This window comes from Cylas formicarius, unplaced genomic scaffold (assembly GCF_029955315.1).
Source record: "Cylas formicarius isolate icCylForm1 unplaced genomic scaffold, icCylForm1.1 PGA_scaffold_8__14_contigs__length_24414737, whole genome shotgun sequence".
Classification (NCBI taxonomy): Eukaryota; Metazoa; Arthropoda; class Insecta; order Coleoptera; family Brentidae; genus Cylas; species Cylas formicarius.
This window is the reverse complement of record NW_026844361.1, coordinates 13984239-14001514: the sequence shown is the minus strand read 5'-3', so window position 1 is coordinate 14001514 and position 17276 is coordinate 13984239. Positions and strand designations below refer to the sequence as shown.

At 36.1% G+C, this 17276-nt stretch overlaps 1 protein-coding gene across 6 annotated transcripts in view; it reads left to right on the top strand.

Moving 5' to 3' along the window:
• LOC132706752 (acetyl-CoA carboxylase) overlaps nt 1–17276 on the top strand; it is a 92413-nt gene that overhangs the window by 25362 nt on the left and 49775 nt on the right. For 2 of the 6 annotated variants that reach the window (XM_060678261.1, XM_060678262.1), the window contains exons 3-4: nt 1659–1815; nt 16628–16748. In XM_060678261.1, the coding sequence (XP_060534244.1) occupies nt 1659–1815; nt 16628–16748 (278 nt within the window). Of the gene's footprint in view, nt 1–1658; nt 1816–6327; nt 6469–8516; nt 9569–16627; nt 16749–17276 lie in introns of those variants that run through there. The other 4 variants (XM_060678259.1, XM_060678256.1, XM_060678257.1 and 1 more) reach the window with 4 other exon arrangements.

The following is a 17276-nucleotide window of genomic DNA, read 5'->3' as shown; positions in this document are numbered from 1 at the left end:
CTCTATGGCTTTAATCATTTGCAGTATAGTTAGCCCAAAACTAATATGCATGTTACTGGGTCGATTTTCGGGAGAAGTCGAAAACTAAAAACCGCATCATGACATGTCAAAGCATTTTTATTTTGTAAAGATACAGATTTTTATTAAAAACATTTTTTGAAGATTTTTTAAGGGAAAATCTACCTGTTTCACCAATTTTGTCTTAAAGCCTTCACGAGATATAACACAAAGTTACATTGTTTAAAATGGAATAAAATTTCCTGTCAAACTATGTGCCATACGCCTATTTTTATTAATTAGTTAAAAGGATATCTGCATTTTTTAATAATTACCATAGTGGGCTGTGCTTAACTCTGACCTATGCAGTTTTACGGTATCTATCTAGGTAGCTATGATCCGATAAAAACAATTGCCACACACACGCCCAAGTGTGAAAAGTGGCGTCTTCGTCAAGCTATAAAATTGTTTGCAAATTTTGAAAAGTACGACATGATAAAATGTTATATTGAAAGTAACGAAAATCTTTTTTTTTTTTGAACTTAAAACGTCACCTACAAGAATACGGATCCTCTACAAAACCGCGGCCTAGGACGTATAGAAGCCTAGCCAGAGATAGAGATTTGGAAGAACTAACGGTTCTGGGAGAAATATAAATTAACCCGAATCCTTTCCCCAGGGCTATGGAGAGAAACACTGGAATTCCACACAGCAATGCCGTGCGGGTGCTTAAAAAAAAACAAGTTTAGGCCCTATCCGGACGGGTGTATCAATTACGGCAACGAGATTTTGCTCCAAGACGTGCACTTTGCAGGTGGTACCTAAATAAATGCCAAGAAGACCCAGATTTTGCCCGGAAAGTTATTGGGACGGATGAGGCAACTATATCTAGTGCAGCAAAATTCCCATATTATGGTGGAATAAGCGAATCAGGGAAGGTTCAGTTTTAAGGTTTGGGTAGGCATCTATATACAGAGGACAAATTATCGGGCCATATATTTTTGATCGAAATTTAAATGCCGAAAGATACCAACAAATTCTAGAAGAGCAGGTAATTCCGTTTATCGACAATTTGCTACTTCAGCGAAATAATGAGCTATACTTTCAACATAACGGTGCACCTCCTCACAATGCATGAGACATTACTAATTTGCTAAATAATGGTTTGCCGAAGACTGGATCGGAAATAAAGGTCCTATATATTGGCCACCCAGGTCTCCAGTGTGGGGGAGAATCGAAAACCTCGTATTTCGAAATCGCCCAACTACTAGAAGGGAATTGAAATTGCGGTAGAACTTCTTAATACAGAAAATAGCGGCAAGAGAAAAATTGCAAATATCTTCTAAATTATTTAATAAAATTGGCGTTGAACGGGAATTTTTTTTAGAAAAATTGGGGGTTATCGCATTTAAAAAAATATAACTGTGTGTGATATCTCGGGAACTAAAGGCTCTAAGACAAAACAAAAAAATGTTTTTTCACAAAACTGTATTCTTACAATTAAAAAAGTTATAGAGGTCCTTTAAGATCGGACATTTTTGAGAATCACTCTGTAGCTCAAAAACGCCTTGACATATCACGATGCGGTTTTTAGTTTTCGACTTCCCTCGAAAATCGAGGTCGGGTATTGAAAAAAGGACGTCTTTTCTACATTTCTTTAGGCGATGACGACACCAGAGAATCGTACGACGATTTCCCGCAATATGGCGACGAACCGGACAGCCTGCCGCCCCATGCCAATTCCACCGGACAAGGAGGACTGGGCGGGCTCGCGCCTTCAGACCAGATTGCTTTGCTCGAGCGCAGAAAGCGTCTGAAGTAAGTGCCATCACGTTTACTTATTCATTCAGTTTCTTCGATCGTTCTTCCGTGAATAGAAGATAAAAAAATGTATCGGGGCAAATAGCAATAATAATAAGTACAAAGGACAATATACACTGTTTAGACCACAGACCTTCAACTCAAAGAGACCCCCATCAGTCAGTCACAAAATCGCCATAGTGATTTAATGGGCCTAAATTTGAACGGTTGCTATGGTAACCATGGAAGGGGGGAGAAAATATTGCCCTACACAGTCAATAAGTCAGTAACGTGGGAGATTATAATGTAGCAATATTCTTATATTCTTATTTCTATTCAGAGTTGGGCTGATGTTATTCAACTAATTTAAATTTAAATTATTGAGATCACTGTAAAAATATGATCAAAAATAAAAAGTAAAACACGACTCTTTAAAAATTTAATACGAACAAATATATATATATATATATATATATATATATATATATATATATATATATATATATATATATATATATATTCTCACGTATTGATTCACGGATGGAAAAATGTGATGACACTATATTCCGGGATATCATCCGTTCGCTCGTTGAACTCCGACTGGAATCCTGCATCCGACTGGAATCCTGCAAATCTTGCATCCGACTGGAATCCTGCAGACGTTTCGCCAAAATCTCACTTGGCATCTTCAATGCTCGCGCTCCGAAAACACTTCGAACACACTCGAAGTGTTTTCGGAGCGCGAGCATTGAAGATGCCAAGTGAGATTTTGGCGAAACGTCTGCAGGATTCCAGTCGGATGCAAGATTTGCAGGATTCCAGTCGGATGCAGGATTCCAGTCGGAGTTCAACGAGCGAACGGATGATATCCCGGAATATAGTGTCATCATATATATATATATATATATATATATATATATATATATATATATATATATATATATATATATATATATATATATATATATATATATATATATATATATATATATATATATATATATATATATATATATATATATATATATATATATACAGTTCATGCTTTTGCATTTTCGTTATATAGTTTGAACAGAAATACCGGATTATCGAGTGGTGGTTTCCCGAAAAAATCGGGGGTTTTTAGGTAATCATCAAGATCAAGAAAGCAAGTGACTGTAAAACGCACAGGATTTTAAAAAATATAAATCCTGTACGTTCAGATGTAGATAAAGCTCTTTTACGATGGTTTCAAGTTCGTAGATCCGAAAATATTGCAATAAGTTGTGTAATCGAAAGCCGAAGAATTGGCAAGGGGATTACAGAGTGAAGATTTTAGTTTTTCTAAAGGTTGGCTTGAACGTTTTAAAGTTCGTCACAACATAAACGTCGGAAAAATTTCTGGTGAAATAGAAGATGTGTTGAACTGGTTTGAGGATAAGTGGCCCAGTATCGCACAAAATTACAGCTCTGAGGATATTTTTAATGGTGACGAGGCTGGGCTATTTTACAAGATGACTCCAGATCGCACCCTTAAGTTTAAAGGAGAAAAGTGTTTGGGCGGGAAGCAGTCGCAGTTGAGGTTTTGTGCAAATAATAAAGCAAAAAATGCAAACTTTTTCTTATTCGTAAATATGAACGACCGAGATGCATGAAAAATATGAAAAATCTACCTACCATTTATTAGTCAAACCAGCGAGCAGATTGAAAATATCATGTTTCTCTTGTAGTTGTTCTATGTCTTGACATTTCTCATTTCTTGCTCTTCTCTACATTTCCGACGTATCACTCTATTTAATTCGTTGTACATATTTTGTTTCATCCTTAGTTTTATATACGCGTGTATCATCCATTAAACTCAAAATATTTTCCGTCATCTATTCCTGTCTCTTTCAAGTTTTCAAGTTGGAAGATCCTTGGTCCAGTTCGGAAATCGAATGCCGAAGAATTAGCCAGGGGATTACAGAGTGAGGATTTTAGTTGTTCTAAAGGTTTTAAAGTTCGTCACAACATACACGTCGGAAAAGTATTGCACAAAATTATAGCTCTGAGGATATTGTCAATGGTGACGAGAGTAGGCTATTTCACAAGATAGAAAAATATTGCGTCTGGTTGACAATTTCGCAGCTCATCCAAAAAATCTCATCCTTTCAAATATCAGATTACAATGTTTGGCCCTCAAATAGCACCTCAGTCGTCCCACCAATGGATCAGGGTATAATAAAATGCCTTAAGACATATTACCGTAGATATTTTTTTGTATGGTTTGATCCAGTTATTTGAAAATAAAGAACCTTTCAACATCACTATCCTAGATTCCATGAAATTACTTGCACAATGTTGGAATGACGTTACTTCAACCACTATTTCAAACCGCTTTCGAAATGCAGGTCTGATAAAATCGGAAGATGAGTTTGATTCAGACGATGACTTACCTCTGGTTCAGCGGTTCGAGAGGTAGAAAAATAATGACGAGGATGACTGGAAGGTTCCTCTAAGTATCTGGTTGCGCAATAGCGACCAAGATCTAACCAACATTGAAATGTATCTTCCTGAGCTGGATAGCTTCCCAACTGTCGATGATAATTTAATAACAACGGAGTTATTAAAGGATAATGAAATTATTACTGAAGTTTTACAGCCAAATGATCCTCAAAGCTCTGGTAACGAAAGCGACAATGATGTTCAACATGACAAAGTAGTTATTCTGAAGCGCTTTGTGCCGCTAAAATTGTAACATTTTTTTTTACAATCGAGAATATGAAATTTATTTCTATTGAAAAAAAATAAACAAAAATAACGATTTTTTTTTACTCAAAAAAAAGTATATATGTATTTTTACTTGTGTGTTTTGAAGTTTAAATAGATATAAAAGTTTTTAGTTTAGGTAGTTTAGTTTCTTTCGTTTTTTAGTGCCTATATTAGTGTTTATTAGTTTTGGATTTTTATATGAAATGAAAATATGTACGGAACTACATTTTTTTTTTGTGTTTTTTTTTTTATAGCGTACTTCCGATTATAGAGTACTCATTCACTGGTCCCTAGAGGGTACTTAATAACCGGAGTTCACTGTCCAATGTTTCCAGATACATTACTAATTATTTCTAAAGCCACATTCTTTTCTTTGGGTGTTAACTCATATTTTTGCCCTTGAGGGTTCAACATATAGGCTATAATATGATATGGCGTGAATGTCAGCTAATATTGATCCTGAATTTTTTGTGTCTGTCACAAAGATTTTACCTGGTCATATTGTGATTAACATGACGACATTAGGTCACAAACTACTTCAGTCAAATATTGTAAAGTATGGGGTTTTCCCGAAGTATCAGTATTTTTTTAAAAAAGCGATCGTCTATCTTCAGTTGTTATTGTTGCATATATAGCTCTCTCATTATGAACGTTTGACCACCCGTCAATGGACATATTCACACATTATCCTGACACAGACGAAAAAGCAGTTTGCCTTTTCGTCCTCATCTAAAAGGCTTGTTGGCGTTTTTCTTAATAGCCGCGTATAACCAGGTCTTGATAAGTGATCAGAATTTTCAATGCATCGAAAGCTCGAATTAGTAGCGAAAATTGCTTTTGCTTTTTGTTCGTCAATCTTTTATGTTTCAGCTGTTGATGTTCACATTACGAAACTACTCAAATTAGACTGATTTTAAAGTTTTTTGCTTTTTCTTTATTTGGACCTCTTCTTTCCTTGGAGAAACAGACAATGTACTATTAGTAACTATCAGGAAGTTGTATTGACTGGCAGAAAGCATGCTACTGCACAGACACTTACTATATGTGAGAGATTAGGATTCGGTAGCGACTACGGACTTTGTTTATTAAGCCTAAAATCTCCATATGGTAGTGATAGTGTAAGGCGTAGAGAAATCTTGCAATTGTACTATCTCTCCGAAGTAGCCATTTGGTGGTGGTTCAGAAATGTTCTGGAGGAATATATTTTAAGGCACTTACAGAGCCGGTTTCTATTTTTCAATGAGTGTAGGATTCTATGGCGAAAAAATTATGTATATCATCTGCACCGTTCATAGAAGACACCTTCATTTTCGTGGAAGATAATGCCCCGCAGAGACTGTTTTGGATTGCAGTCTTGGAATGACCGCCACACTTCCAATAAAGCACCTTTGGGTTGGAATAGAAAAACGTGTTGAAAACTTAATAACAAGCGTATCACGACGAATGCAAGCAGTTATAAGAGAGATAGTAATTAAAGTTCATTTATTTTTTGTAAACTGGAAATTTGTATCGTCAAATTTTGTATAATTCTTCAAACTTTAATTAAAAATGAAATGTTTTCCGTTTCAACGTTGTTCAATTTTCTTTATTTATATTATACTAACATTGGATTAAATAAAGGGCGTAAAAACAAAGACATAGTTACAAAAATTATAGTGGTGCGTTCATTGTTGTACTGTCCATGTCTAATTACCTTGAAAATTTGAAATTATTTGTCTCGCCGTGTATGTCGTTCGGCTCGTTTAGCGAGCGACCGGCCCCCACTTTCACTACCGTTTGATAAATTCCACCTGTTAAAGGAAAACTTTGCTCATTTGACATCAAAGCGGGTCCGAATTCAATTCTTCGTTCCAAGCGCGAGTCGCCGCATACTACGTCATCGACGGTAATCTGCGGCGCGTGTTTTGACGCGTCTACGTGAATTGTGAAACCGAAAACATGGTAGGTTACATTTTCACAGGTGCGAAGTAAAAAGTGCGTTCGCTTCTTTGTACTCCTTCAGTGAATAAATTTGGAACTACAAAGTTAACCGCCTATACAGCGCCGTTTTGTTATGAAAATGGTATTTGGAGGTTATGTTTCGCATATCGATTTTTGAAGGCCCGCCGTGTCGATAAAGGCGTAGTCTCTGCCCCTGAATCTTTATAATATATTTTTTATTATTACTTTCAACGGTGTTGCTACCTTGAATGATCCTGGTCGATGTCGTTGTATAATTTTTTTAGTACTTATATTCGCTCGCTCGGTAAGGGAACGTTCAAAGTTGAAAAGGTGAAAATATGAATAGCAATTTATTAGACATTACGAAAACATTGACCTTTACGTAATGACGATGGGGTTGCGTTTTATGTTTGACCCTTAAGGAAATGTGCTATGCCATGCGCTAATATGATTTCCGTGTAATCTACTAAAATTAACCAAACAGTTATATGCTAGTAATAGTAATTTTTTTTTTTGATGATTGCATTGGAAATTGACTAACAACATTGAACAATTATTTAATGTGAAGTGTGTCTCAAAATATGTCGTCTTCAATTCAATTAAATTAAAAATAAATTTCAATAAAAATGTAATTATTAATATACCCGTTAGGAGCTGAAAAAATGCAGAATGTTATGCTAAATCTTAAATCTGTTTTATAGGTGTTTTTATATATACCATAATATGCCAAATATCGACTTTTCTGTGCCCAAACTATCGGACATCGCATAAATGAAATTAATAGAAAGAAAATAGATAAAAATACGAAAATATAATATTAGTTAACCCAAAATTATATAACAATATAAATTTTACCTATTACTTATCAAATCGGTTGTGCTAAGAGTGCTAAAGAAATCTTGAGGAGATTGCAACGTTGCCAAACCTCTGCAAAATTTACTTTGTCAAGTACAGAGAGCAAAGATCGATTGAAATATTTGAACTACTGAAAGCCCATCTTCAGCACGAAAGCAATATTTTCGATCAAATGAAGATTCCTTACAAAAGCAAGCCTATTGGTTAATTTTATATTCATCGTCCAACACGAAAACAAAACAATACATCGATGGTGACACGCAAATGGTACCAAGACAAAGTACAAGGTGATTCGGTCATTAATTTTCTATTACGTTTTTGTCAAACGGGTTTTCGTTAATTGGAAGCATGCCCGGGTAAAGTGTGTGAAAAAAAAAGTCGAATATCGGCTTTTCATTTGTAACAAATTTTAATTGCATGTTTCGGGAAAATATTCTAAAGAATTTTGGTTTGATTATTTTGTATTTGGGCTGTGCCTACAGAATAATTTTCCCAAGCAAGTCAGATTATATTTTACTTTTAAATATCCTTTTTGATTTTATTTTGCTAATTTTTTCAAAAGTTTTTATTATTATTTTTCTTATTTTAATATTAAGAGCGCCATTTTATATTACTGTTTCTGTGGTAGCAATATATTACACAAAAACGACCAATCACAATTATTATATATTTATTTCACGATGTGTCACATAGTTTTATGTTTAAGTTGTCTCTTGTCAAGACTGACTGACTACTCGCCACTGGTACCTTTGAAATTTATTTTTAGAGATGTTGCCAAGTCTAGTTTTTTTCTTAGATGTCCGGACCCTCTTTTTTAAACGAATGAAATATGTTTTTGTTTTGTTTTTGAGATTCAGACAATTTAAATATTTGGGATTATTTATACTTGAACCCACCTTACCACTTTCTTTTATTTTTATTTTTTTTATTTGGTTAACCATTTGAATTCTAAAAACCAGAAAACTTTAAGCTGATTACTATACTATATTGTTTTAAAACGGAACTCGTAGATTTAACACCGCAAACGTCAGCAAAAGAAAAACTTTCGGTGTTTTATATGTAAGATGTCAATTGTTATTGCTTATATTTGTTACATAGAACTACGAAATTGATTTTTTTTTGTGAACTGTGGTAAAATTAGTTTTATAAGCAATATTTTTCAAATCAAAATTTTGTTTCCCTATTTCCCTAAGCCAGTGCCTACAGTTTTATCGACACGGCAGGAATAGGCGGATTCGAGTTCAGAGTCGCCGTCCGCTAATGAACGGCGGGGCGGCGTTGCCACTGTTAACCGAAATTAAATCGTGGCCATTCGATGTCGCCCAGTTTCGATTAAAGGACACGATGAAAGTCGACGACTTATGACGAGCGTTTTCGAGACGTTTTTCGCCATTTTCTTTCGTTTTTTCGGTTTGTTCATAAAAAATATCTGGGAAATTTTGACGAAGGCCCAGTCCCGGGGTCGCAATCCGGATAACGAAGCGACCGATACCGAATCGCAGCTGGATCGCGAAGGTGAAAGGTTAACGCGACCCAACACCCTGAGCGTCACGCCTAAAGTCTACACGAACTTCAACGTGTTCAATCGCAAGTTGAAAAAGGCGCTGCAAGAACAACGGCAGTTGGATAACATCGAGGAGCGAAGTCCCCAGCGCAGTGACGGTTTGACAGGTCCGGGAAATGTCAAAGACGATCGCGACAGTACTGGTTCGGGGGTGAATCTCGAAGAATTCGCTCAACCGAAGAACGAAATCGAAACAGCGCCATCTGTCGTCGATCCCTCGGAACAGTTCGCGAAAAATCCTCTATTGACGATCGAGAAAGCTTCGCCGATGGCGGAAGGGGGACGACAATATAAAGAAGGAGCGCCTAGCGGCGTTTCCAAAATGGTCATGCTGGGTAGTAACCTGAACCAAAGCGGTCAGCGACCGGATACGCCCCCGGAAACACCGGAAACTCCGGCAGCCGCCGCCGCGGGCCGAAACGACTTCGTCGCTCATCATCAGTCTTACTACAACCCGTCGATTTTGGACAACTCCGAGGTGTGGACGAAAGTGATCCTGAGCAAACGGAATCTGGCCCGGCGGAACAGCAAGAGGTTCGTCATCGGTGACGGGGAGGACGAGCTGCCGTCGCCCCTCACCCCCGATGTCACCTTGACGGAGAGCCCGTCGGTCGAGAATCGAAGCGACTGGTTGTCGCAGGAGAACTGCGGCAGGTTTTTGCGCGTACGGAAGACGCTGACGTGAGTATTTAGTTCTTTTGGCACGTGGCCATATCCAAATATTACAGTGGACCAGTTCGTTATCTCAAGAGCCACTTAGGAGAGCTTCAAAATGATATATTACTCAACTACCTCAAAACGGTCGGGAAGATATAAAACTACCCCAATTAGGAAATACCAAAGTTTGTTATATTTATTTAGCAATCCCAAAAAAATTGGCATTGTTCCAGAAATTGAATTAGGCCACTGAAGAGCCACTTAGGAGAGCTTCAAAGTAATATATTACTCAACCATCTCGAAACGGTCGGGAAGATCTAAAACTACCCCCAATTTGGAAATACCCAAAAGTTCATAATATTTATTTAGCGATCTTAAAAAAATCTGACGTTGTCCCAGATATTGAATTAGGCTACTCAAGAGCCACTTAGGAGAGCTTCAAAATGATGTACTACTCAAACACCTTGAAACCATCGGGAAAATACAAAACTACCCCAATTACTAAATTCCGGAAAGTTATATTTATTTAGCAATCTCAAAAAAAATCTGACGCCACTTAAGTGAGCTTCATAATAATGTATTACTCAACTACCTCGAAACGGTCGGGAAGATCTAAAACTACCCCCAATTTGGAAATACCCAAAAGTTCATAATATTTATTTAGCAATCTCAAAAAAATCTGACATTGTCCCAGATATTGAATTAGACCACTAAAGAACCACTTAGGAGAACTTCAAAATGATGTATTACTCAACCACCTTGAAACCGTCGGGAAGATATAAAACTACATCCAATTAGGAAATACCCATAAGTCATATTTATTTAGCAATCTCAAAAAAATCTGACGTTCTCACAGATATTGAATTAGACGATTTAAGAGCCACTTAGAAGAGCTTCAAAATGATGTATTACTCAACCACCTCGAAATGGTCGGGAGGATATAAAACTAAGAAATACCCAAAAGTTATATTTCTTTGGCAATCTCAAAAAAATCTGACGTTGTCTCAAATATTGAATTAGACAACTAAAGAGCCACTTAGGTGAGCTTCAAAATGATGTATTACTCAAACACCTTGAAACCATCGGAAAAATACAAATGTACCCCAATTACTAAATACCCAAAAGTTATATTTATTTTTCTACTCCCGGCTGTAAAATACCTAATTACCCACCGATCTAGCGTGCGGGAAGCGTCACTTTACCACGTCAGTTTCATTTCCCATGAATCCGAGCCACTTCAGATATTTCCATGATTTTACCGCACGGGTTTGGGAGCAATCGAATGTTTTCGAAGATATTTCCCACGCTTTGAATTTTGACGTTTGTCAATTCTGATGTTCATATCAGCGAATGTGTTCGTGTTGTTTTGCGAAAATATAACCCAAAAACTAACGGTTGTAGAAAAAGTATAGTATGCAACACGTTCGGTAAACTGTTTAACTCACTCGTTTATTAAAAACTGGCTCCGCTCTTGTCAAATAAACTCGTGAATCAAATGCCGTTCACCGCACAATATACTATTGGCAATCTCAAAAAAATCTGACGTCGTTATAGATAATGAATTAGACAAATGTTTTTTTTTTTTGGGAGTTAACGTACAATATTTCCGTGCTTACTTATCCAGCATGTCCACAGGAACATGGTTTTTAAATTAAGATAAGTAACGAAGTGGTCTACTGTAATATTTGCAAAACCGAATCCAAATCCAAATCTAACTTCAGCCGCATCAGTCATCAGGAACCGATTTATTTTTTGGATTTCCGACGGGGTCAATAAACACGAACATACTATTCTGAACAGAATTTGAATTAGGTACCATAAGGTGTTCAAAATAAAAGAATATATTTGGACCATTTGATATATACAAATTAGACGTTTATGGAAAATGACTTCCGGTAAAGACCCGAAATGTTGGTTACTTATGTAAGAGAATATGGTGGTGGTGCCAGATATACTCGTAACGTACATAAACTTACATTTTTTAAATGGAACTCCCGTTATATTAGTACATTTTTACATTCTGAAAAACATTCTGGAACTTTTTTATGTAGCATGTATTATACCTATCTTGAATATTTTAAATATTAAAATTTTAAAATTTTTGGTTGCGGTTCCCTATTAAATTGTTTTATCATAATATAATAAGCAAACTGTAGAGCAAGCAATTCTTTCCCGACCAGCAAGTGTTCTGGTACCCGTTGACGGGTCAGCCTCCACATTTTGAAGTATTCTTTCTTCTCTTGCAGCTGTTCTTTTATACTTTGGTCTCCCTTTATTCATATAACAAGCAATTCTTTCCCGAGCAGCAGGTTTTCTCGTACTCTTTGACGGGTCAGCTTTCACATTTTGAAGTATTCTTTCTTCTCTTGCAGCGGTTATTTTATACGTTGGTTGGTTTGAATGATCCTCTTTCACCAAGTCTTCTGTATATGTTGATGAACGTCTTAGCAGAGGGAACGTTTCTATTGGGATATGCGTCGATATAAAGCCGTCGTGTTTGATCTGCATTTCCATTTGCTCTTCCGTAGCAAGAATGCATATCGCAATATTCCGTATTTCAATATTCCTGACGGGCCATCGCAGTAGCGGTTGGATAATGAGCTCTTTTAACAAAAACTAATTTTTAACGAATTGTGACAATGACTTTTTCAAATTTCATTAAGTCCTGTTAGGTAAAATTACATAACGATAAACACAGGACTGTGTGTAAAATGACTCACTACCATCATTTTACCCCGTTCACCCTGTATAATGCTATAATTTTGTTCAGCCGTGTTCTCTAATCCAAGTTTCTTTTGGCTTTTGTTTAAAAAGGCATTTACTCCTTCCCGAGCAAGATAACTAGATTGAAAAAATCAATTGTAATTTATATGTTATAATAATGTCCTTTTTTTGATGTGTAGTTTAAGGTACATATATTATTGTTATAGTGCAATGCTTACTTTTACTTAAAATGTTTAGATTAATAAATTAATTATCGGTCTCAGATTTCTCTGCTTTGCTGGTATTGGTGTTCTGATATTGAAGTTCCTCCTATCCTAATTCACCTAAGCTCAAAAATTTTCGAAGAATCTGACATGTCTGAAATGTTATAGCTTTTTGTGATGCGTCGAAGATGTTACTCCGCACGTCTAGTTTCTCCAGGTTTTTCTTGAACTTTTTTGTAACGATTCCCTCCGTTGACATAACCAACGGACATATGGTTACTTCGTTAACACGCCAGATTTATTTTACGTGGATAGCCAGGTCTTCATATTTTCGAACTTTCCCAGCTTCCCATGATGTGTTCTATTGATTGTCTAATATTGCTTCATTTCCTACATATGTTATTCATAATAGCTCTAATTACCTTGTCTTGTATTGCGAGCATAAAGCCCTCAGTTTCAGGATAAAGATAGCCGTTATGAAGTCACTGTAGTGATGATATTTTGTCGATGAATGTGTCTTCGAGTGTTAGAGGGTATTCACCATGAAGTGCCTTTTCCTTCCAAATTTCGGTTACTATTGGCATACCTAAAGGACGTTTTGTGGTATGCCAAGATATTTATATAAAAAGCCTCGTCCTAGGACTGCGATGCCTTCGAAAGATTCTGCTTCTTCACCTGGTGTTCCCTATTATTGCGCACTTATCCGTTCTAAATAACATCGTCACTGAATGTTTTCATAGTAGCAATAAGACTGTTCAGTTTTGATCGATTTTCTGCATAGATTTTTAAGTCATCCATGAATAACAGGTGGTTTATTTTGGAATTGCCGTTATTGTTATTATATTATGATTACTATTATTAAATTTTAAATTAAAAATTAACTTATCTTATTTTTAAATATTATTGTCGACTCGTATACACATGTTTAGTCTTTTTCGTATATTTTCTTGGACGGTCCTTAGCATAAACTGTGTTATTCTCCTGTACGCGAGGCGAATCCTATTTCCAAAATCTTCTGGTGTCGTGGGGGGATTCACATAAACACGATCTTTAAAATATCCCCACATAAAGAAGTCTAGTGATGTTAAGTCACATGATCGAGGAGGCCATACGATGAATCCACCTCTACCGATCCATTTCTGTGGGTAATGATTATTTAAAAATTCTCGAATTTTTGCTGGATCTCAATGTTATCAACTTCTTGAAGAAGCTGAAGAGTTTATTAACTGTCGAATAACAATGCATTTTATGAGGATTAGCTGCACCATTACGGAAAAAAGTAGCTTCACCGGAAAACATTATTATTATGGTGTGGTTCTAAATGGAAGGGATTATATTTGTGTTTTCTACTGGTGGGATTAACGGTAATTTTCACTTACGCCTTGTAGCCTTGGAAAAACTATTATGTTCACGTATGTGTATAATTATTAATAAAAAAAGTTGCAGAATTCAAAACAAAATGTAAAAATATGGTGTTACACGTAAAAAAATGTATGTTTTATTCATCACGCTTTTTCAGACCACCCTGTATACTTGTAAATTATAAATTAAAATATATTATAAAAAATAGTTATATCGGCGTTCTAGTAATCAAAAGTGATTAAATGACCGATAAAAAATTGGAAAGTATAAATTGAGGGCGGGAGGAGTCCCACCGGTAGGAGGTAGGAGGTACACCGCACGTTGTCTACGAAAATGCAAACGTCCTGCACGCGTAATAATATGGCCGCCATGATTCTCTCACTTCCGTGATTTGCATGATTATCGCGGAATGGCAACACTTTGCCCGGAAGATTTATTATTAAAAATTTCGGCATCAAGAAATCTGGCCTCGGGAGGTGTCCCGTGTAAAAATGAAATTCGTGTTACCCACCGCTCGCTACAAATTTTTCGAGTGTTGTGTTATCGAACGGTGCCCCGTGAAGTACTCGTATACGCGTCGCAGGTGCTTCGGTTTTGACATGTGGGGATTGGGCAAAAAAAGGTCGGTATAGAGGTATTCCGCGGGGCGATTCACCGTGCTTGACAGGTTAGACGTTTATAGAAAACTTAACGTAGGAGGCCTGGCCTGAAAATTCGGTCGTTTTCACGAGCGACGATGTTCTATCGAGAGACATTTTCAAGGACGCGACGTTGTCACTTCTTCAAAAAAGTAGCATAATGTTTTTCTTTTGCGATATTCGGATTGGGAGAAAGTTGATATTTCGCACATAGTTAACGAAGGTCCTCAACAATAATTTTGCTCCGTATATTATACAGGGTCGTTCGGAATTTTGCGATTATATGAGGCCACGGTATAGTGTCTAATTTTGGCCAACTAATCGACAACTTAGTTTATTTTCAGCTTTTCAAATATATGTATTCTTGGACCAGGAATATAGTGCTTTTACAACCGACCCTGTTATTAACATTGCCTACTGTTTGAGTATCAGTTACTTAAAAAATCGTCTTTTTCTTTTATTACTCGTTCGTCTTTTAAATTGTCATTCGGTTCGACTACCATCTCCACTTCGTCTTCAAATCCTGCGTTGTTTTTCATGTCTTCTTCTAACCGAGGATCATCTGTTTTATTCCACGGTCTCCACATTTACAGTGTTAAAAAACAGGAACCTTCAAAAAATGTTTAATTGTAAGATTCTAATAAATATTTATCTGTATTCTTCTGACGTACCTTTAAGAGTACAGGGTTGAACCATCCAGTGAAAACAGGGTCAAAGTTTGAGAATCAGGTACATAAATATGTACTTACTGGAAGGATCGCAGTCAAATACCTCTGTAATATATACGAACATATACCAATTTAGATTAAACTCTTAAGAACGATGCAATATGTATTACCTGATGTTAAAATAAACGCTTCTTCTTATTCGAAAATACCCCGCAGAATCAATTCTTAATCAACTGTAAAAACCTAAAACATCAAAGCAATAAATGCACTATATCTTTGGTTGTATTATAGTTGTGTATAAAATAAAATTGTAATTTAAATTTTCACGTATTTGAACTTCTAGCTTTACATTTCCCACACACTTTCGTAATATTCTGTATTACGTTTGATATTAGTATATTGTATTTTCGCAAATGTTTGATGAGTGGTATAAGTCTTCAATGCCAAAAATTATCAATGTGGTTAGATCAGGGATTTGGGAGTCCAAAATGATAACGTCTCACAAGATGCGCACTTATAATATCTCAAGATCTCAGTAATCCTTATAGTACGAAACAAGCGACATTTAAATAAATAGATTATTTTCAATGTATTGAAAATGGCCTATTTAGTTTTTCGTCAGTAAATCCAATGCGGGACGGCTGTCAGAATGTATAATTCTCCAGGCACTTTTTTGAGACGAGGAAGATAGCGTGTATGACATGTCTCAATCGTCTTTTAACTTGACTATCATTTTTCTCATTATTCTGTAAAGTTATTTTATAAGTAGACGGTGATTTATTTAAACATTAACATTAATAAGTAACACATCAAAAAAACGCACAAGCGCATTGAATTTTGAATAGATCAGCAGATCAAGAACGACTTCTCAACAAGTCAGATATTTTGGGAAAATTGTGTTTTTTTAAACAGAAAAAGTCAGAAAAGTTCGTCCATAGTTCGACTAACACTAGAGCAACCCACAATGCGATGTAAAATCTAATTCTACAATTACACAAATTTGAAAAATGACTTTGAAAGGAAGAAATCCAAGGGTAAAAGATCTTTGCATCTAGGAGGCCAAGATATCGTTTAATGAAGCGACTATTACTTGTTTCCTAACCTCAAAAAATGACTTGGCGGTAAAAGATTGACGAATCTGTTTTTTTTTTGTCGCAGGTCGGTAACTTTTGCTGTCAAATTTTCTGCATGACCAATCCAATTGATTGACAATTCCGTTTCTATTTAAGACAAGGACGCAAATTTTTACAAAATATTTATTGTGTTCTATTTGAAAGAATGACATTTTTCGTTCTTGCTTCTCGTCCACCATAAACGTAACCCGCCATCCCCGTGAATCACCCTGTATACTACGAGGAAACAATATTATTAGTATTATTATTCTCGTTATTATTGCTTTTTTGTCTCGGAACTTTCTAATTCACAGAAGAACGCCTTGCCGATTAAATGACGGTAGAGATGCATAATTTTAATAGGTTTTCCTTCTAGGCCGTCCATGTCCCAAGGGACTGTTATGCTGCACAACAATCGCCTACAGGAAAAAGATTTCACGGTTGCCACCCCCGAAGAGTTCGTGAAAAGATTTAACGGCACCAAAGTCATCAATAAGGTAATCTGTCTATAGACGTGATGTCCGACGGGACATTCCTATGCTCAGAGAACAAAAAAATTAAATATGATTTTGCTTCATTAGTTCTTCTTAATAAGTCATTAAGGCGCTATATGATTCCTACAATGTCTTCTTGAAAGTGCATGAAAATTTTTATCACTTATTCCTGTCCTTTGAAAAGAAAGTCCTATTTTTTATTAGTTTCCCGTACATGCGATATTAATGTAACAGATTTTCTTATTTACAACGTAGTACTATCCGTTATACAATTATAAAGTTTTCATCGGAATTAAATTTGCTTAAATTTAGTGAAAAATTCTTGAATTGAATATGAAAATGATGATGTTCTACTCCCGTCTGTAAAATACCTAATTACGCACCGATCTAGCGTGCGGGAAGCGTCGCATTACCACGTCAGTTTCGTTTCCCACGAATCCGAGCCACTTCGGACATTTCCGGGATTTTACCGCAAGGGTTTGGGAGCAATCGGATGTTTTCGGAGATATTTCTCACGCTTTAAATTTTGAC